The sequence below is a fragment of the Crinia signifera genome, unplaced genomic scaffold (assembly GCF_055691185.1).
Source record: "Crinia signifera unplaced genomic scaffold, ASM5569118v1 HAP2_SCAFFOLD_89, whole genome shotgun sequence".
Lineage (NCBI taxonomy): Eukaryota > Metazoa > Chordata > Amphibia > Anura > Myobatrachidae > Crinia > Crinia signifera.
In genome coordinates, this window is record NW_028142806.1 from 252,006 (window position 1) to 274,694 (window position 22,689).

General features: G+C 48.5%; 2 protein-coding genes and 1 pseudogene across 3 annotated transcripts in view; 1 reads left to right on the top strand and 2 right to left on the bottom strand.

The window, feature by feature from the left end:
* Positions 1–22,689, bottom strand: part of LOC146056762 (phosphatidylinositol N-acetylglucosaminyltransferase subunit P-like) — a 210,598-nt gene that overhangs the window by 101,798 nt on the left and 86,111 nt on the right. The gene's annotated exons all lie outside the window — the stretch shown is intronic.
* Positions 381–4,696, top strand: LOC146056763 (phosphatidylinositol N-acetylglucosaminyltransferase subunit P-like). 2 transcript variants are annotated; one of them, XM_083168438.1, is made up of 5 exons: positions 381–447; positions 1,217–1,316; positions 2,330–2,402; positions 3,201–3,319; positions 4,425–4,696. In XM_083168438.1, exons 2-5 carry the CDS (start codon positions 1,235–1,237, stop codon positions 4,565–4,567), a joined length of 417 nt encoding a protein of 138 aa, XP_083024564.1. In that variant the 5' UTR covers positions 381–447; positions 1,217–1,234; the 3' UTR covers positions 4,568–4,696. The 2 variants fall into 2 exon arrangements, with proteins under 2 accessions (XP_083024564.1, XP_083024565.1); XM_083168439.1 differs by having other exon boundaries at positions 382–441.
* Positions 14,754–14,872, bottom strand: LOC146056780 (5S ribosomal RNA; annotated as a pseudogene).

Sequence of the window (22,689 nt, forward strand, 5' to 3'; positions counted from 1 at the left end):
TTGCAGAGTTCTGTTTGTGTAAAACTCTTTCCCAAATGTAAATGGAAAATGTTTCTGTAAGGGTATGCTGTCAAGATGTCGGCATTATCAATGTCAACAGCAGGTCAACGGTGATGATCTGTAAAAAAAAAAATATTAAAATGGCTAAAAATATCACCATCAATGTTGACACCTGCAAAATGTCAACACTGACAGAATTATGACCGCAGCAGTGTCGACATTTCCCGGGGAGTTAGCAGCAGTGTTACATTACAGTTTTTCATTACAGACAGAAATTCTAAAGTCAACATGCTAAAAATGTTGACACATTCATTGTGGGCATTACAACCATATTGATGTGTATTAGGACGGCACGTGTTCTAAATCTGTGCTTTATTCCTAGGAGAGGATCCGTCTGCTGCTACTGTATGACGGCAAATTCCCTGGTCGGGGCTCACTCAGGTCTGTGTAAGTGGACATTTTTGTCTTCTTTTTACCCATAAACAAGTCCTTCTTGTCCCTATCTATCGCCGCTTCATCTCTCTCCAAGCTTCGGTAACTCTCCCCCAAAGACCTCACCTACAAGCTCATTGTTTATCTAGTGCAGAGATGAATGTGCAGCATCAGGCTCCTGTCAATGTGAAGAAGGAGTGTTGAATTTGGTGGTCCAGCCCACAAAGCCACGCCCCCCCCAGCAAGCCTTACCCTGCATCGGGTGTCATTCGGGTATATGATGCCACCGCTTTATTAATACCTTCGTGATTATACCATCTCTGCACTAGCATGGATATTCTTAAAACCTGGACTGTCATACCCCTTTTACACTAGCAAGCCGGGTCACACCCAGCATTTTGTACCAGGCTTGCAAGCACTTTCACATTAACCATCCGACCAGGCATAAAGCTGGGCGTGTGATGTCATCAGGAGGCGGTGCTGGGTGATGACAGCATCTCCCAGCGGCACCTTTACAGTGTAGTGAATGGGACCCAGGTCGCGTCGACCTGTTTACACAAGCGGCCCAGGTCCAACCCTGGTAGTTACCAGGGTTGGAGTTCCGGGTCAATCAACCCGGGATTTTGCGTTGCCACTAGAAAAAAAACACCCCCGTGCTAGTGGCAAAAGGGTATTAGATTGCCACGAGGACCGCATTTGGAAACCACTGCAATAGGTTATAGAATATGTGCTACTTGTGTTCTCAGCCGTGAGCCATGACACATCTTCTTCTGTTCCATACCAGGCTGTCTGAGGTCACAGGATGGTAGAGAACTCCCCGTCCCCGCTGCCAGAGAGAGCCATATATGGATTTGTCCTCTACGTGGCGTCTCAGTGTGGATTTAGTGAGTATTGGTGACATGAGAACTATACTAATGACCAATCGGGGCTATGGGATCCGGAATGTCATTCAGGCTGCGTCATCTCTGCACGCTGCAATCAGACGCAAGAGGGAAACATTACGGGGGGGGGGGGGGGCGTCTATACAAACTGTCATCGATTTAACTTATATTACACTCTTACACTTTGCTCTTCCGATTGGTTTTATCCAACCAAGCGCAGTTACTGAAGAGCAATTAAAGTGATACCGAAGATAATGCCGCCTTGCGGAACACCCGCCCCATCGCTCTGAAAGTCCATACTTGCTTTCACCACCGATTGGGGGTGGGCATGTAATGTCAGCCGTCCGCTTAGAGCTGGCATCCCCACGCCTGTGTTCGCAGGGGAATGCTCAGCGGTTTTATGTGGATGCCCATATAATACTCGGTGTTCCCCAGCCGCCGCCCCCCAGCCCTCTCTTCCTGGGAGTGAGCAGGAGAGTTGGGTCGGGAGGGAGTTTGCCCGTGTGCTGAGGAGTTATCGGTTATCTCCACATTATACCAAGAAGTCTGCTGCATAGCCGCTTTTGAGACTCATCTTGGTCTGGGAGAGCAGGGTCTGAACTTAGGGGACCCAGATAGAAAGAATCTCAGTAGGTGAGAAGCGTGTTCTTTGCAGCCACAGCGGCACTGGCTAGGAACCGCTTGAGCCCACAGCCCAAGTGGATAGGAGAGTTAGAGGAACATGGGGTGGAATGTGATGCTGAACGAACTCTGACATTTTTGTTTAAAGGGTTGTGATTGGCATCTTGGACCGATAGCTTTACAATGGTAATAGGAATAAACGTAACCCAGGCTGGTTCTGCGTTTCTGTTGCTGGTCATTATATGGTCAAAGCCGCTGACACATCTCCCCCATTGTGGGAAATACCAGAGGGACTAATATCTTGGTGGGCCCAATTCATGGCTCTAGTCTCCTATGTCCTATGACTGGTCCAGGGCTACTTGTGTCCTTCATGCCTCTCTCTTGTTATCTTCCAGTCCTATATCTGACGTGGGCTTTCATTCCTGAGTCGTGGTTACATTCGTTAGGACTGACTTACTGGCCCCAGAAGTAAGTACTGTACACGTATGTATGTATGTAGTTATGAGGCAGACAATACAGTATATATGTGGTTAGCATGCATTAAGTCCACATGTTTAAAAGGCCAATAGACAAGGTGTTTAATTCGAAATTGTGTAGACCTTCTGACTCCGTCAACTTTTTGTACCTATCCACCCTTTCCACTGTCTACATTTTCCATGTCAACCTTTTGACAATGTCGGCCGAGTGCATGTCCACCATATGTGGTCGACCTAATAATTGTCTATATAATTGCTGTAGGTCTTTCATACCGCACACGTTATAATGGAGGGGGAGGAGTTACTTGAGGAGTATCATGTAAATCTGGATCTATGGAATTATTATTATAGTTGTAATACAGATCAGGTACATCAGTCAAGACATGCCTTACACTAGGTGGCCATACACTAGTCCGATTTGGCTGTTATTCGCAGATAAATTGGGTTGTGGCCAATCCGATGCACGTATCGGAGTCGGAGGTGGGACCCTCTGCACGGCCGGCCATACATTGCTGCGAGAAGTCGCAGTAGTGTATGGCCACCTTTTAATTTAGCACAGGCATGGGTAACCTGTTGTGAAACTACAAGTCCCAACATGCCTTGCCACAGTTTTGCTATTAGGGAATACTAAAACTGTTGCAATGCATGCTGGGATTTGTAGTTTCACAGCAGCTGGAGACAGGTTGCCTACGCCTGGTTTAGCAAGAGCAGATAATTCAGAAGAGTCAGATACCAGGCAGCCAGGCTTGGAGTGGTCTTGTCTCCTGATAATTTCCTATGTGTTTCCTAGGTACTGGGCTGTGGCCATCCCTGTATACCTTCTGGTCATGTTAGGCATTGCCTATATCTTCCTATTCGGTATAAACATGATGAGCACAGCGCCCCTGGATTCCATACACACGGTCACAGGTAATTTTACTCCTTACATAGTGTCACAAATAGCAACTTGTATATTGGCGCTAACTGAGTTTTGAACGCAGAAGTACGAATATCGCACATAGGCAATTTTCGCACTGCGCATGCTCAGCGTCCACCACAGTGTACGAGTGTCGAAGTGCGATCTCCACCCTAATGGATGCAATCGCAGTTTAAGTGACAGCGACAGGCGCGGCCAAGGCAACGCAGGTGTATCATAACCATTAACGGGACAGCTGAGTGACGTGACACTCAGACACTGTGACCCGGAGCAGTGAGTCTGACTTCTGCAATGAGATCACAGTTAGATTGCAATAGCGGTGCAAGGTTTTATACTGGTGCAAAGTAAAAGGTGCTGTAATGTATTCACGCCAACAAGTGTGTTCCCATAAATGTTCCTGTCTTTCCATGGAGGGTTTGACACTTTATTAAATGTTCCTCATAATGACTAAAATAACATTTAGAAATAGTATTTTTGTGTTATAAGTAGTCTTAAGCCCCTTAAGGTGCCCACACACTAGAACGATTTTTTGCCCGATTTCTGATAAATCGGCCGATATATCGTCCGATGTTTATCGAAAATCGGCCGATTTCGGTCCGATGCGCGCTCCCGTGGATCTTTTGCTAAATCTTCTGATCTTACGTGCTCTTAAGAAAAATCTTTGGTAAAGATGTGCGCTGGCCTGAAATCTTTTGTCCAGGATGGGCAAAAGATTTTAAGGCTAATTTATGTGCAGATCTTACGATCGCAGATCTTTCTAGTGTGTGGGCACCTTTTACACTAGTGCGATGTAGGCCCTACTCACATGATTTTAACGCATCGGATTGTATGTCTCTTAATTCCGATGTGGCGTTGTGCGCGTCGGATCCGGAGATTGTCACGGCTGCCACAAGGATTTGTCGTATCCCATAGTGATGAATGGGGATGGCGTGAGATAATTCATATGCAAAAGGAGCCCATACGATCGTGCCGCGGGGGAGTTACCGGATCATCGCATTAATGTATGGAGGCCTTTAGGTGTGTGCCGGCCGAATGTAACTGTCAGACACGTGTACACATCGCATGAGACCATTTATCTTATCCACAATCTCCCCACAGACTCCTATGCGAAAAATCAGCAGCACAAAGCTTCCGACGAGGATTCCGTCCCGGCCCTGCTGGACGTCCCGATCAGTGAGGTCAATCGGATGTTCTACCTTACCGACCAGGGCTTGAGGAACCAGTTCTCACAGGCCCAGTGATGCCCCATAATGTGTTATATAATTTACTCTATCTAAAAGTATTTATGGAACTTTTCTAGTTTTTGACTTTTTTTTATTATGAGGATGTGAAACCGGCTCCTATTGGGAAATAAATCATTCATAAGGGTGTGAGTATTTACCGGTGTTCTGTATTGAGCGATCTTAGGATTATGGCATTACAGTGTATGAATCTAGACTACGCAATGGTCACCTTGGCACGTCTGCTCATCCGGGGGTGTAGTCCTCTCTCCCACCGACACGGGAGAGAGGTCATTTTGGGGTAAATCATGGCAATAACCACTGGCACCGCACCAAATGTCCATTGCTAGCATGCACTGCGACATTTGTATGTTGTGTGCAGCCAGAGGTGTATTAGCGGCTGTGGGACCCATGTACAATGGAGCCTCCCACCCTATACTGTCTGTCAGCAGCCATCTTTCTTGTGATATTTTCATATTATGGTGCGGGATGGGGTCAGCATCCTGGCGGTGAAGACGATACCGGTCAGTATCCCGGCAGCAGTAGATCGGTGCCGGAACATTGAAAACAGGGTGCCTGCTGGAATCGCTGCAGCCAGACTCCCAATCGGTGAGAGAGTATTAGACCTGGAACTCCCAGATCCATGCTCAGAAGTCTGCAAACAAGGAAACTGTTTACATAGGAATTGGTTCTTTCCATTATGAAGTTTGTGCTTTTCCCCTTGTAACTCGCTCCTAATAATCACTCTCGGGTAGGTGACACTTATTCTTGCAGTGTGATACAAGAAACTGCTGGGAAAAAGGTGCTCAGGCTTCTGATCACAGAGATGAAAGGTCCAACAGTCACCTTTAGATGCTATCAGTGACGTATCAGCCTCCCGTATCACCAGTGACAGATCACGGGCAAAGCACGGAGCTGGGAAAGTTCTCTACCCCCAGCACTATCTGTGTATTTATTCCTGCTGGGTTCTAGTTACATAGAAACAGTTTTACTCCTTCACTCAGCAAAGTCACAGCGGATGCTAAGAAAAATTGTGCAAAAGAGAATATTCCGGATATAGGCCCTTATTCTGATCTGATCGCAGTACAAATTTGTTTGGAAAAAGAGCAAAACCGTGTGCACTTCAGGGGGGCAGATGTAACATGTGCAGAACGAGAGTTAAATTTGGGTGGGGTGTGTTGAAACTGAAATCTAAATTGCAGTGTAAAAATAATGCAGCCAGTATTTACCCTGCACAGAAACAAAATAACTCGCACAAATCTAACTCTCACTGCACATGTTACATCTGCCCCACCAGCAGTGCAGCATGTTTTTGCCCATTTTCCAAACAAATTTGTACTGCCATAGTTAGATTTTTGTGATACACACACATATTTCTGTACGTACACTTTAATTATGTCATTGAAAGTTACAATCATTTCAGATTAACATGAGCTGTCTGCTGTATTCTGTCATGATATGAAAGAGCCCATTGAGTTTCAAATCCAATGATTTCACCCAGTGTCCCAGCAGTTGGACCTGTCATGTGACCACAACTCATACGTGGTCTGGTCAGACAGTGCTTGGGTTGAAGCTGGATCCTATAGGAGGAAATGGTAGATCCCATAGTGACCAAGTAACTGCTGCCATTATTGGTGCTGCTGTCTGCAGGAATATACGCTGATATACAGGGCAATGGCTGACCGCTCTGACACCTGCAGCTACAGATTTTTACAGCCACAGATGACGTTACCCATATAATACATCTCCCGCGCCCAGTCCTGCATAACCTCGGGGCTTATGGTAGCAGATTTTGAAACCTCGGCGAGATACACCTGTGTTTGTCAGCACACGTGTACATCATGTTATCAGGGTACTTATTCTGGTTGGTGCGGTAATGTCCGCGTGCGGTCGGTCCGCCGATGTTTTGTCTCTGCGCATGTGCGAACGGGACGCACGTCCAAATTCCGCATGAAATGTGTACACTACGAACAGGGGGAGGAGAGGGGCGTGAAGGGCTGTTTGGGCTCATTACCATATGTTTACACCCCGCGTTTCATGGGCGTTCCCATGAAAACGCTGGGCGTACGTATGGTAATGCGAACGGGACGCACGTGTAGGGGGCGGACATATGACATTGCCTGATGTCAGCTGACCGCCCAGATCCCTGCTTTTGTACGGAGAAATGCCCGAGTGGTCTGAGCACGCGGGTGCTGCCTGACCACTCGGGCCTGCATTCTGCGACCATCGAATGATGGGGGAGGTTCCCTGAGATGGAGGAGGTGTATTCATGAGAAATACACTTGCGGTCCGTTCGGACAGCTTCTTACCGCATTCGGACGGAGTGAGCGATCCGTACGAAAGGCGGGGTCCTGGCCGCATATTCGGCTCCGTCCGCACAGACCAGAATAAGGCCCCAGGTTATGCACGTGTGTGTGCACAGCCGGTGTCCATTTCCGGTTCTTGTGTCCGACTCAGAGCCGGCACTATGGTTTTATAAACTAGTGTTTCCTAGATCCAGTCCTCAAGGACCACTAGCAGTGCATGTTTTCCAGATCCCTTGTTTGGTGCACAGCGCTGGGTAATCATCTGCACAAACATAGGGGAATGGTGCGGGGGGATTGTAGTAAGTAAATACTGGAATATTGCGCCCAAAGGAACTTGGATAAGGTTTCCGGATGAACGGTTGGACCCTATACGGTCAACAGGAACAAATAAAAGGTCGATAGGTTCAAACGGTCAACTTGACAATGACACAAATGGTCGACATCAATTTTTGTTTGTGTTTTTAATAATTTTAACGTTTCACATCCACGTGGACTATGATTGGGACTCTTAATCCGTGTCAAGCGCAGCGGTTGCGGGGTGAGACAATGGGCAGTCCCGTTTCCACGAACGTGGCTTATATGTGGTTAAAATGATTCATTGACACAAATAAATTGCATTGACCGTTCCCATGTGGATCTTTTGCAGCTGTCAACATCTTGTGGCATTGGTCTCTGTCGCAGAGTTGTGGTCGGGTCAGACATTTGCACAGGCTGGAAGAATCATTCGATGGGTCATGAATTGCGCCTGGATTTCCTGGGGGATAGCGAGGGCGGGGTTTCTTTCTGTCTGGGCGGCGGCTATCTACGCGCAGTCATCTGCAACTTTACAGATGAGCAATCCCGTCCGAATCAGGTCCACAGTCTCTCATCATGTTACTAGAAGGTACCCTAATATTTGGCTTTAAATGTCGGCAAAATGTACTTTCTACTATAAACTAAGGGGGTGATTCAGGCCTGTTCACTAGGCTGCATATGTTCTCAGTCTAGCAAACAGGTAAAATCCACCAGGTTTGCTCTCAGGGTTTCTCAGTGTTTGCAAATGCACGTGCGCAAACACACCCACCACCCCCCCATTATAGGACGGGCCCCAATTCTGACCCGAATTAATCGGTTTCAATCACTCACATTCACTAATGATAGTTGTACAGTCAGGTGACCATTCTTATACTAGTGCCCGATAGCCAATCCGCACTCTATTCTGTGATGTCATTCTCTGACACAGTGACAATATTCTGCAGCGACATGTGTTATAATGTAAGTTTCCCATCGCAGGCTCTGAATGACTTCATCACAGTGTTGGAATGTCCTAGTCCTACATATATATAGATAATAGGGGTTGGGTGCTGATTAACCAGCCTGTCAGGCCGCTATCTAGCTGCTGCTGATCAGTGAGTGGCACATGTCTCTCAGTACGTGGCAATAATCTGTCAGATCCGCAGTAGCCGGTACTGATACCAGTACTCCCCCCAGACACTGCTGTGTAATGATTTACCAGCTTCTCAGGGTCCGTGGTTGGGGGACACCTGGCTACAGACGTGTCCTCATTTTCACCTGGTGACCGGCTCTTATCAGGGCATACAGCACAGATTGCAGAGGGGACATGGGAGATAAGTTTCAAGGACCAAAACCGGTTTTATGAGGGACCTTGAAACAAAATAGTTTGGCAAAATATATCCCATGACTAAAGCTGGGTGGGGGGCGCAGTTATTCATAATACCGCCGCCGGCGTCCCGACTAGCACCCTGAAGAAAGGTGCCGGAATGCTAATCAACCCAACCCTGATCACATCAGTTTCCCTACTGCTTCTCTAAAGGTGCCCACACACTAGAAAGATCTGCGATCTTAAGATGTGCGCATAAATTAGCCTTCAAATCTTTGGTCCGCCCTGGACCAAAGATTTCAGGCCAGCGCACATCTTTACCAAAGATTTTTCTTAATGCTGGGTACACACCAGGACGACTAGGGCCCGATCCCCTCAATCTAGATCCAATTCCGACCAATTGGATGTAGATTGTGTGCTGATTGGGCCCTTTTCTGTCCTGGTGTGGACCGATCCGATGCGCGGTCCCGTGGGTCGGTCGGTCGTTATTGAGATCCTACCTGCTGCAGGTAGGATCTCAATGACGACCATACAGCCGGGTGCGGGTCGCCATCGGATCGGACCCGCTCACGGTGCACATCGTGAGCGGGTCGTGCCCCCCCGCGTCACCGTGAGCGTGTCGGACGAGCCACTGACGACCCGCTCACGATGTGCATCGTGAGTGTGTCGTCCTGGTGTGTACCCTACATTAATCCCGTGTGCGTTCCTATGGATCTTTTGTTAAATCTTCTGATCTTTTGTGCAGCACGTAAGATCAGAAGATTCAGCTAAAGATCCACGGGAGCGCGCATCGGACAAAAATCTGCTGATTTTCGACCGATTATCGGTAAACATCGGACGATATATATGGCCAATCGGCCCAAAAATCGTTCTAGTGTGTGGGCACCTTAAAACCTGGACCGGGTCTTCCACATTATCTTCATATGGAATTGTGCTGTCCCCTTCATGTGGTGGTGTCCCGATTACAGTGGGACAGTCCCGCTAATTGTAAACTGTCCCTCGTGCAGGTAACAGTTTTCCCATGGTTGGGGGGGGGGGGGGGGGGGGCAGTTGGGGGGAACCGGAGATCACCACAAAGCATGACATCTCTTCAGTGCAGGGAGAGTGCTGGGGGCTTCCCCCAAAAGAAATGAAAATGAGAGGTTGTAGCGCTACGCCTAGCCCCTTCACCCCAGATCACTCCCACTTTGGGTGAAGCTCCACCCCTTTTCAGACTGGCTGCACCAATGGCCCAGAAGTTCCCAACTGTTAACAGACACAAGTTGGGAGGTATGGTGCAGGTCCTGATCATCTCAGCATGTGGTTCGCCACTCCTTGTTGCTGACCTTTAGGCTGATGAGTTCTCTCGGGCAGTGATCCAAGGAGTCTGAAAAATCAGTTGCACCATCTGTTACTTCAGTCTCCTCGCATCATTCTGTGCCTCCGTCATGCTGCCGTGCATGTGCCGTCTGGTATCCACACACGTGGTAACTTGCTTGTGTCCCTGGGGCAGATGTATTAAGCCTTAACAAGAGATAAATGCAAGGGTGATAAGGAGAGATAAATGTCCAGCCAATCAGCTGACTTTTTTCAAACACAGCCTGTAACATGGCAGTTAGCAGGTGATTGGCTGGATGTTTATCTCTCCTGATCACCCTTGCATTTATCTCTTGTTAAAGCTTAATACATCTGCCCCCCTGTGATATATTTTATTGTCTATGAGATCAATGTGATCCGTCAGGAAACACAAGATTGGGCAGTAAATCGCACAGTGTTTACTTAGCATTAGACATTAAACCTGGTGTCCGCACTCTAGTACCTGAGTTAGGCATTAGGCCTGGTACCTACACACTGGTGTCTAAGTTAGACTTTAGGCCTGGAATCCACACACTGGTGTCTGAGTTAGATTCTAAGCCTGATACCCACACACTGATGTTTGAGTTATACTATAGGCCTGGTACATATACACTGGTGTCAGAGTTAGGCTTTAGGCCTGGTACCCACACACTGGTGTCAGAGTTAGGCTTTAGGCCTGGTTCCCACACACTGGTGGCTGATTTAGTCTTTAGGCCTGGTACCCTCACACTGGTGGCTGAGTTAGGCTTTAGGCCTGGTTCCCACACACTGGTGGCTGAGTTAGGCTTTAGGCCAGGTACCCACACACTAGTGTCTGAGTTAGGCTTTAGGCCTGGTATCCACACACTGGTGGCTGAGTTAGGCTTTAGGCCTGGTACGCACACATTGGTGGCTGAGTTAGGCTTTAGGCCTGGTACCCACACACTCTCATTGCGGGTAATTCAGACTTAACCGCTCTGCCGCAAATTCTCATGGTCAGCATTCATCCTGCCTTGAGAATCAATGTACACGCTGTGTGTATAGATGTGTACGGCTGCACTTACATTCACAGGCGAGCATATATGTCCAAAACCCATCGTAACAGGCTCACCACCCAATGATTTTCCACTGGGCAACAGTCATTGTATACTCAGAGTAGCCTACATCTGGTCAATCACCAAGAGAGATCATGCTCTGACCAATCAGAGAACTTACAGTCACTTCAAATAATTGGAGACAAAGTACCAACCAATCAGCTTCTAGCTGTTGTTTTTTAAAAAAAAACAGCCTGTAACATGGCAGTTCGAAGCTCAATGGCACCTTATCTCAGTTCACTTTATCTCTCTCCAAGGGCAATGATGTACTAAGCCTTGAAAAGTGATATAATAGAGTAATAAACCACCAACCAATCAGCTCCTAACTGTCATTTTCTAAACACAACCTGTGACATAGTAATATTATGATTTTTGTGTTATATGTGTGTATGTCCCCTTAAGGATTGCGAGTCATTCTATACTCATAAGATTAAATGCTGGCATTAAGGAATGAAATAAATAAATAAAGAAATGAGGCTGATATAAATGAATAACACAATGAGGCATGATGAATTTCTCTTGGGCATATGGATTACTACTATCGTCAGAAATGAAGTTAGCCCGTTTTCGGGCTATGCAAATGAGGCTTACGATGCAGTAAACATGGGGACACCATTCATGGTGCTCCCATAGTGAAAATGAGGCTTGACACACAGAAAAATAAAAATGGCCGCGGGAACCTATAAATATATGTGAACAGAAACGAGGCTTGGTGCGCAACCCGGAAATGCGGGTGAAATGAATGGCGCGAACGGCGCTACTATAAAATAGCTAAGTTCTCATCAGAGGGCTCAGACTGAGGAAGCCGCCGACTTCACGAGCAGGCGGAGAAACGCGTTTTTGAGCCCTATCATCTGCCGGTCCTTTTACACTCTGCAAGCGCAAATCATCTGTGGATTACAAACTAACCACCCAGCTGGCTGGTCCAGCAGGAGAAGGTCCCAACACAGCTTTTTCCGGAGTACATCTCTGGTAATACCATTTGGAGAGACTGACCTAAGGTTATTCACCACATCAAAAGCGCTTAAGTTCACGCAGGACTGGTAATTATGAGAATGTATCACTGCCTCTATTAAGAAGTTTAAAAGCCTCTTATCCATTCCAAATTGAGTGACTTTATCACTATCTAGCAACGGCAATCCCAGCAAGTCCAGCTTTTATTGTATGTTTTATGTTGTTTGTCCTGTCTGTATGTTACATTGTGCACAATTAATTATTGTTATATCATCTGTGTGGATTGATTCCACTATATATGCTTTTAATAAATTGATTTATATACCTTTGAAACTGCAAGGACATTTAATTTTTTCTGGGCAGGATTGCGCTTCTTAAAGTGCCAGATACTCAGGTATCTGACACTACTTTCTCATCTCTGTGACATAGCAGTTAGGTGTTGATTGGAAGGTAGTTTATCACTCTCCATTTTATTACTTTCAAACTTAGTACATCTGGACCCTATGCTTGAAACATCTCCCCCATTGTCTGTAAGCGACTAGTCACTTGCTTCAGGCTCCCTCTTTTCTTCTTGTTTTTTTGTCAAGTTTATGGAAGGGGGCTTCTTTTTCTGCTGGACACCAGTGCCCTAGCGATACCAGCTCTTTTCTGACCATCCTAGGGCAGGATGCCCCCTAAAGCCATGTGCTGGGCCCTAGGCGGAAGTGCTAGTGCAACATTACGGGAACATTACTTTGGCGTATTACATTTTTAAAAATCCTGCATGGATAGTTTATGATGGTGGGGTCGCGGCAGATTTATGATGGGATGGGGGATTTGGACCCAATGGGTGGGTCAAAAAACAACATGAAACCAAATGCTTAGTGTGGGTTGTATTTTGGACCTCAACATTTTTGGGACACCCATTGGTTTCTAACACCTGTGCTCTACATTCACCACACCTGGTTATTATTAAACAGGCAGAACAGTAAGCAGGCCATGGGGCCGATTCAGGCTGTCTCCGTAAATTGCGAAGATGGCAGATTACCAAGCACTGTCCGAACGCCTGCCCGCCACTTCTCGTTAACACATGAGGGGGATGAGTAACGACAACACAATCCCCTCACATGCCTCGGCTGCAGGAGTAATCATTTAACGGTATTGCCGACCATCGAATGACTTCTCCTGCCGTCACAAATAAAAGTCAATAGAAACTGACTTGTATTTGCAAGCGCCGGGACGAAGACGGGGCCGGTAGACATCGTCCCACCCGTGTACTCATGGCAACGTCCAGCGTTTTAATGGGGGCGCTGGGCGTTGCCGGCCCCGATGCTTGCGGACGGCTTGGTGACTATGCAAATCTCCGAAGCCATTCGCAAAGGGGAGCTGCACATGTGCATTATAGACCCATGCGCAGGTGCCGTCCCAAAAGCATAGGGACGGAGCCGAACTCCCTAAATAGCGAATGAACCAGAATCACCGCCATGCTCACAACAAGCTTACAATCTACAGGGATATGATGTGCTACTTCTATACGTGACATGGGCATGTTTGTGACCAATCAGTAAACTTACAGTCATTTTCGATACTTACATTATGGTCTCAGGTATTGAGAGGAACAACATTAGCAATAAATTAAAAGGATCTAATTATTATTTATTGACATTTAAAAACACACAGACACAAGACTGTATAACGTGCTGTGCACAGGCGGAGGCTCAAATCTCCATCTTCAGGAGGACGTCATTGCGTATTTTTGTCAGTTCATCGTTTTCTTTTCAAAACAATATAGCACAGGTATGAGCGCTGTTTGCTGATTATTCTGCACTGCAGCTGCTTAGATAAGGGGGATTACCAACCCCTTAAAAAGACAACAAGCAAAGAAAACAAAGATTTCAAGCAGCGCTTGTGCAGAATAAATTGTATATTTATTTTAAAATTTCATAAAAATTGTGTTGTGGCCAGCAACATGGACAGGACATACATACATAAATGACAAACAATTCCCCTTGGATACTAGTATTTAGCAGGTTAGTTTATGCATGCAATCATCCAGATGGTTAGTCTTAGGGCTTGATAAGTTGTTATTAACGTTTGTTAGTATAGATACAGTCCCCACTTTAAGTGCACATAGTGGTTAGATGCTGCTTTGCAAAACAGAATTTACTTGCTGTTTGGAATGAGGGGACAGGCTCCTGATCCACAGAGGTGAGCTCCCACCGCTGGTGCAGTCCAAATTTGATTGCGGTATTTCTGGGGCTTCCCTACTGGTACAGGTCCATTTGCTGCCAAGTCCTTTCCCCGTGGTCCTCTCTACGCGTTTCTCCGCCTTTCAAGATCAGCGGCTTCCTCAGGAGTATTGGATCCAATACTCCTGAGGAAGCCGCTGATCTTGAAAGGGAGGAGAAACGCGTAGAGAGGACCACGGGGAAAGGACTTGGCAGCAAATGGACCTGTACCAGTAGGGAAGCTGAGAATGGAGGTAGTCTATAGAAGAAGACTAAAGAAGAACCAACAAGGTTTTTGGGGCACACTTGATATAATATACAGTTAAATGGATGTACAGATGATGTAACAATAAAACGTAACTTTTAATTGAAAGCTTAATTAATAAAATAGGTTCATATAACTATATCCACACACCATTTATGTGATTATCGGAGAGCACCATACGTGATGGACTCCCGCCACTTATTATGACAATATCAAGAATAAAGATAATTCAACAAGAGCGAAAATGTTTCGGTAGAGTGTTGCCTAGTACCAATTTTTATATATAATATACGGTATCGGCAATCGGACAGGGCATAGGTCACTGCGCACCACCACTACGATATCCACCACAGTGTCGGCAGAGATGGGTATGGACAGTTGGGGCATGAGAGGAAAAGAGAAGGAGGGGGTCCAAGTTTGTTGTGGCTGCACCTCAACAGTATTAACAGGCGTACTGCCCCAGTGGATGAATACAGCACTGGATATTCCCTATAGGTCCCCCATATAGGTACTTATCCAGCCTCTCACTGCTTAGCTTCTGTGTTCGGATGGATTACAGGCGGTCCAGTGAAGTATGGCTGTATGGCCCTCGCTGGTTAATTCCGATGTCAATTTTGAGGGTGAGCCAAAGTAAGCTTCTGCTGTCCTAACCGTTCAGAGCAAGGCAGACCTGTTACCCATGTAGCATTGCAGGAGTGTCTGGTGGGTCCCAGGGTCAAGGCTGGTGCGCACAACGAGTCCTTGTTGAAGGCTCAGGCGGTCACGATGTCTCAGCAGTTTGACCAGTTCGGGGTCGGCCTTGACCCTCTGCGCCTTGGTGAGTCGCTTCTGTTGATGGAGAAGATCTTTCAGGCCTTTGATCACCGAACTCCCTTCCTGTATCTGCTCCCAATCGAATCACAACTGGTCACTGGGGTCCGACTCAGGAGAGGCGTCCATAGCGGCCACTACGGGATCGGAGGTGACAACCGCTCTGCACTCCTTGGGTTGCCTGAACACCGGGGTCTCAACATCTTCGGACCGGTCTTGCTCCTCTTCCTCAACATCTTCAGTGGGCAGGCGGGATAGGGCATCTGCGTTGCCGTTGGATTTGCCACTTCGGTAGACCACGGTGTAGCGAAAGTTGGCTAGACGAGCCATCCATCTCTGCTCCAGTGCCCCCAGTCGGGCTGTTGACAGGTGGGCCAGGGGGTTGTTGTCGGTAACTATCTCGAAGGGAATGGCAACCAGATAATTCTTAAACTTCTCCGTCACCGCCCAGATGAGAGCGAGCAGTTCGAGCTTGAAGGTGGAGTAGTTCTCGCTGTTCCGCTCCGTCTTCCTGAGGCCCCTGCTGGCGTAGGCAATCACCCTCTCCCTACCGTCCTGGACTTGCGAGAGCACAGCTCCCAGGCCTCGGTGGCTGGCATCAGTGTAGACCCGGAAGGGCTTCTCGTAGTCAGGATAGGCCAGGAGGGGTGCTTCAAGCAGGGCCTGCTTGAGCTGGGCAAAGGACGCCTGGTGTTCCCTTGTCCAGGAGACCACGGACGTGCTCCTTTTCTCTTGACCCGACTTGCCACGGAGTAGTTCATGGAGGGGCGCGGCCACCTTGGCGAAGTGTTCGATGAAGCGTCGGTAATAGCCAACGAATCCCAAGAAGCTCCGCACGTCCTTGACCGTCCTGGGTGCTGGCCAGTCTTGAACCGCGCAGATCTTCTCGGGATCTGGTTTCACTCCTTCAGCACTGACTATGTGCCCAAGGTACTGCACTTGAGGCTTCAGGAGGTGACACATGGACGGTTTCAGCTTTAGGCCACATCGCGTCAGCTGCACAAAGACCTCTTCAAGATTCTTCAGATGGTCCTCATACGTCTAGGAAAAGATGATGACGTCATCCAGATACAGGAGGACCATCTCAAAATTCCTGTGGCCCAAACAGTGCTCCATGACCCTTTGAAATGTAGCAGGGGCATTGCAAAGCCCAAAGGGCATCCGGTCAAATTCAAAGAGGCCCATGGGGGTGGTGAATGCTGTCTTTTCCCGGTCTTTGGGGGCCATCGGGATTTGCCAGTACCCGCTGGTCAGATCCAAGGTGGAGAAGTAGACGGCAGTCTTCAGGGCCGTCAGCGACTCTTCGATCCTGGGCAGAGGGTACGCGTCCTTGTGGGTGACTGCGTTTAGCTTCCTGTAGTCGACACAGAAGCGAAGGCTGCCGTCCTTTTTCTTGACTATGACCAGCGGGGCGGCCCATGGGCTTTGACTTTCCTTGATCACACCGGCCTCCTGCATTTCTCCGAGCATGGTCCTCACTGGCTGGTACATGGCCGGTGGAAGCGGCCGGTGTCTTTCCTTAATGGGTGGGCTGGATCCGGTAGGAATATGGTGCTGCACCCCTTCCGCACGTCCGAAGTCGGCTGGGTGTTGGCTGAACGCGCTGGCATTCCGGCAGACGACCTGAAGGACGCCCTCACGCTGTTCTGTTGGGGTATTGGAGTCGCCAACCTGTATCTCCTTCCACCACGCGGTTTCAGTTGTGATCAGGCTCGACTGACCCACCACGGCTTCTAGTTGGGCTTTCGGCAAAGACTCTCCAAGGATATCCTGGAAATCAACCAGGACCACGTTCGCCACTGTGCAGTGTCGGAACAGCCGCACCGGATAGCTGTGCGGGTTCAGCACGCGGACGGGGACTCTCCCACGCTCTACTCTGGCTAACGTCCTGGCCACGGCAAAAGGCTGCTGTCCCTCGAGGTCACACGGTTCAATGACGGCATCATAGTCTCGCCCACCTGGGCCAATCCTGGCCTTGCACCAGATCACGTGTTCGGCATTGGGGCGCAGAAGGATGGGTTGTCGGTCGGTGATCCTCGCCTTGCCCACTTCCCCTTGTGAGTTGGTGAAGCGCTTGTGCCCTTCGATCAGGCGCACTGTCTGCTGCATGGCTCTTCGCTCTTTCGGGGCGGCAGCCCGCATCTTGATCCGGAGAGCTTCCACCAGCTCATCTGGGCAATTTTTTAGGACGTTCATTCCCAGGATGACCGGGGGTAGATGTTCGTTGCAGGTGGACGTGACCAAGCAGCCCTGACGTTCTAGTCGGGCATCTCCAATGTTGAGATCTGCTTCCCAATAGCCGCTGAACTCAATTGGCTGTCCGTTACTGGCCAGCAGACTAAGCCACGGGGTCGGGGGTGACACTATCTCTTCCTCTCTCCAATAGCGTTGAAACGCATCCAGTTGTATCGTTGTCACCTGGGACCCGGTGTCCAAGAGAGCTGCCATTTCCACTCCGTTCACCTTGATCTTCAAGTGGGGGCACTTGCCAACGAACTGCGGCCACCACTCTTGGGTTGGCGGACCTACTGGCGAGGTTCCTCCCGAGGGTCGGTCCCTGGCCTCGGGGTTGAGTCGTTTAAAGGCTGTTTGTCGCACTCTCGTTCGACATGCCCGCTGAGTTTACATCGGCGGCAGATGGGCCTTCCTTGGGCATCAAACTGATCTGTGGAGCGCCTGCCCGACCTTCGTGGGATGTCCCACTGTCGCCTGCCTCTTCCACCTGAGTCACGTTGCCATCCTCCTTGACGGGTTTCATTCTGTTCCTTTCGCATGTCCCGTAGCTCTCTCATCATTTCTGTGACTGCCGTGGTGAGGGTTTCCATCTGATTCGAAGTCGCCTGGGCTTGTTGTGTTACTGTGGGCTTGGTCTTTCTGGGTTCAAATCTTGGGAAGAACTGGGCTTGTTCCACCTCATCATCCTCCATTCCCGCTGACGCAGCTCCACCTTCTTCATCGACATTCTGATTTAACCCCAGGATGGTCAAGGTGGTTTCTTTAAACTCCGGGAAGGTGCAGTCGGGTTTCTGTCGCCTCCACATTCTCAGCTGTGACCTGATTGCCTCTCCTCGGGCTCCTTCAATGAAAATGTCAATCAGCGTCTCATCCACTGGAGTAACGTCTTGTGGGGTTCTCGCTTGAATGGCCCGCATCGCTTCCTGCAGTCCTATGGCGAAGTCCCGCAGGGTCTCCTGAGGCTGCTGTTTCCGAGCATACAGTCGCCGTTTCAATTCTGCAGCGGATTGTGCGTTGAAGATGCCGGCCAGCTTCTTCAGTATGCCATCAGCTGACTTCCTTTCTTCCGCCGACCATGACCGGACCTCTGGTCGCGCCGCCCCTTTCAGCTGTCCAATTACCATTCCTGCCTTCTGTTCTTCGCTGGGGCTGTACATCAGGAATGTGTTCATTAACCCCTCCTTGAACTCTCTGAAGGAGCTGGTTCCAGGCGTGCGGGAGTCTCCGGAATATGTTGGCATCCACGGTGCCCCAAAGAAGTAGGGCATGGTGATTTGAGCCGCTGGAGCCATCGGTGTATCTGGCAGCCTTCTCCTGCCTTGTACTTGTTCTGCCGGCTGTTGCTGATTAGGTTGTTGCTGGTCAAGCTGTTGTTGGTCGACCTGCTGTTGGTCGACCTGCTGTTGGTCTCCTGCGTCCGCTGCGTTCTGTGGCTGCAACATCTTCGCCGTTCACAGGGGTCTTTGACAATCCTGTTCGTAGACGCCAAGTTGTGACAGGTGCCCCTGAAACTATTGGATGACAGCGTACCTGGATCAGACGACGGCTGTGCACTTGGGAGTCTTCACGGCCCTTTCTGCTGATGAAGACGCACCTGTGGCAGGGGATGGAACACCCGGGAGAGAACCCACAAAAAAGCACAAAACAACCACAGCTGGCAGCAACTGATATTTATTAAATGGAAAATACGGCACGGTTGCTGCGGTTTTCTCAATGAAATATAATAACATCACACTTATAGTACAGACTACACAAATGAATGAATAAATATCCCTGTAAAACACTCTAGGAACCAATGACCACCTCAGTCCGTATCAAAGCTCAGACTGCTTTGGTCATGAGCAATTCTACCTACGGTACCGTAAGACTAAGGGATGGCACATAAAATAGCAACAACGATAATGACAGAATAATGCGACAAATAAACTAGGAATAAAAGAGCTGTAATAAAGATAGATATTACAAAAGGATACTGAACTGCTTCACTAAAGAACGTCCACCAGAGGGCACCATACACCTTACCAATACATTTACATTACAGTCTCGGATGTGAGTAAGTGTCCCTAAACTCAAATAAAGGTCCCACGACGTTCAATCCTCTGGGTGAGCAACGGGCCTACCTAAGTGTGCACACTTTTATAAAAAGACTACGGCAAGATAACAGTCCCCTTAGGGGTACAGGCGAGTCCCCGCTCCCTGGGTAACTCCCTGCTAGTACTGTGGCAACTTGTCGCTAGGGCTGGGCTTAACCGGGCAATTGGGTCAGTGGCACAGGCAAGTGTCCTCTTTACTTAAATACTGCGGTGAGGCAATGTCCCAGTGGGTGGGTATGGCCAGGCAGACCCACAATAGCACAACAGGGCGGCAGGACTGTTAATTAAGTGGAAGTCTATCTTATTTATTATTTATTTATTAACAGTTTCTTATATAGCGCAGCATATTCCGTTGCGCTTTACAATAGCAGACAGTGAAACAACAAAACAGGGTATTTACAGACAGTCAAAATGTAGGAGGGCCCTGCTCGCAAGCTTACAATCTATAGGGAAATAGGCATTGATACATAAGTATAGATACTATATTCTTTATTGCATCGATTCCACCAGAACGCAAGGTTCTATGACTGGTTCTGGAATTTGATAAGCTTGCCTGAAGAGATGAGTCTTCAGGGAACGCTTATAGGTTTGGAGACTGGAGGAGAGTCTTATTGTGCTTGGAAAGGCAATCCACAGAGTGGGTGCAGCCCGAAGAAAGTCCTGCAGTCGGGAATGGGAGCGGGTAATGAGTGTGGATGAGAGACGCAGATCTTGGGAGGAGCGTAGAGGTCGTGTTGGATGATATTTTGAGATAAGAGAGGATATGTATGTTGGTGTAGTTTGGTTTATGGCTTTGTGTGTAAGTAAAAGAATTTTGTATTGAATACGGTAGAATACAGGTAACCAATGAAGTGACTGACAGAGTAGCTTTGCAGACGATGAACGTCTGGCTAGGAAGATTAGCCTTGCAGCTGCATTCATAATGGACTGTAGTGGTGAGAGTCTGTATTGGGGAAGGCCAATAAGGAGACTATTGCAATAATCAATGCGTGAGATGATGAGAGCATGGATTAGAGTTTTTGCAGTGTCTTGTGTAAGGTAAGGGCGAATTTTAAATATGTTTTTTAGGTGCATGTGGCATGATTTTGAGACAGATTGAATGTGGGGTACAAAGGAAAGTTCTGAGTCAAGGATAACACCTAGGCAGCGAGCTTGAGAGGTAGGAGTGATTGTCATCTTCTCAACAGTGATAGAGATATCAGGTTGGTAACTACTATTTATTGGCGGAAATATAATTAATTCTGTTTTTGAGATATTAAGTTTGAGGTGGCGAGATGACATCCAGGATGAAACAGCAGAAAGGCATTCAGAGACACGCTTCAATACAGATGGCGACAGGTCCGGGGAGGATAGGTAGAGCTGAGTATCATCCGCATACAGATGATACTGAAATCCAAAGGAGCTGATTAGTTTGCCAAGAGATGAGGTATAGATTGAGAAAAGGGACCCTTGTGGAAGGGGATAATACTGAACGTCCCAAGGGACAAGGTCTCCGGGAGGGGCTTGGGCTCACAGGGTGCTGGCCAGGTGGGTGGCAATGAGTACCTGATCAATCGGCTTCCGTTGCCGGCTCCTGCCAGTATCGATACGGCTCCCGGCTTCTGGGTCTTTTCTCTGCTCCCACAGGTCGGCGGGGGTCACTGCAGCTTCTCCTGTCCCGCGGCGTCAGCAGCATCTTCTCTTCTAGGTGCAGGCAGCATCTTCCCTGGACACCGGCAGTCTTCTGTGACGTGACCCGGCGCTCCGCTCTCCGCCCGCTGTCACTGACGTCGGCTGGGGGGTGTCTTCTCCCCTCTGCTGCTCCCGGTCTCCTCACCGCTGGGACGCCTGCTGCTGGAGACTGCTTCAGCTTGACACGGCGTCTCTCACAGCTCCCCGGCACGCTGGTCCCCGTGTCAGTCTTCCGCTGCGCACCGCTCTGCTAGCAGGTTAGTGGCACCTTCTTCAGAGGCTCCGTTTTCTTCTCTCCCTTCTCGGTGCCTCTTCTGCCTACACGCTGCCGGGCGCCCGCTGTCAATCACCGCCGGAGGCTTCAGGCTGGGTGACGCGCAGTCTTCTGTTCTCCTCACGCCGCTCTGCTCATCAGTCACGCTTTCGCTGCAGCTCTCCTCTCTGCTCTCAGGTCAGTCTTTTATGCCCTCCTTCCTCACGCCGACACCACGGGGCTCACCTCTGACCCCTGTTCCTTCGCGCCATTCCAGCGCCAGGCAGGCTCCTTTCACGTGAACAGGAGCTGGGCGCTCACTGGGCTCATTAACCCCTTCCGTGCCTGCTAGGCAGGAAAAGGATTTCTGGTCAATAAATTCCACCTGAGGCACCACACAAGGGGCACCACGGCAGTGGGGTGCCACACTTGTGCTGGCTGGATGGATGAGAGAGCCACGAAGAATGGATAGTTTAGTGATGGGAGGTGCTAACAAACAGAACCCTCATCTCTGCTGTCAAATATCATGCTAGCATCGGATGATTTGATGAGAGTCAGAGGATCATGCGATAGCTTCCTCTAAGATGAAAGAGGACGGGAAGGGATAGGGATGAGGGAATAAGAGCCCTTAGGGCTTTAGAGAAAATTCATTTTATGAAGAAAAAATGGTAAATGTACCCACGGTCCCTAGATAGGAGGGAGATTGGTCCCTAGTGTCAATGTATATGTTACAAAAGACCCCAGAAACAAACCGGGGAGTCCAGTTATTGATTGGGGTAATTAGGGCTGAGAATAATGAATGATTCAGTCCTTAGAATTCTGTGCTGCAGTAGATATAAACACAACTTGGTAGTAAGTGTGAGGTCTCCCAACAGACCATGTGGATGTAATCAGACACTGATTAAACGGGTAGTATTAGGTATCAGACGTCTAAATGACATGCATGAGTGATAGGTTACTATAAATCACAGAGAACCACAATGCAGAGTGTTTTGGAAAAAAGGTATTAGCAATATAACCTGGAGAGAATGTATGCTGTCACCAGGTATGCAGGGTTAAATACAAGCACAAATGCAGTAGGCAAATCAATAACTTGCAACTAAGGGGTTAATATTCTACTAGTACCATTTCAGTCCTTAGAATTCTGTGCTGCAGTAGATATAAACACAAATTGGTAGTAAGTGTGAGGTCTCCCAACAGACCATGTGGATGTAATCAGACACTGATTAAACGGGTAGTATTAGGTATCAGACGTCTAAATGACATGCATGAGTGATAGGTTACTATACATCACAGAGAACCACACTGCAGAGTGTTTTGGAAAACAGGTATTAGCAATAT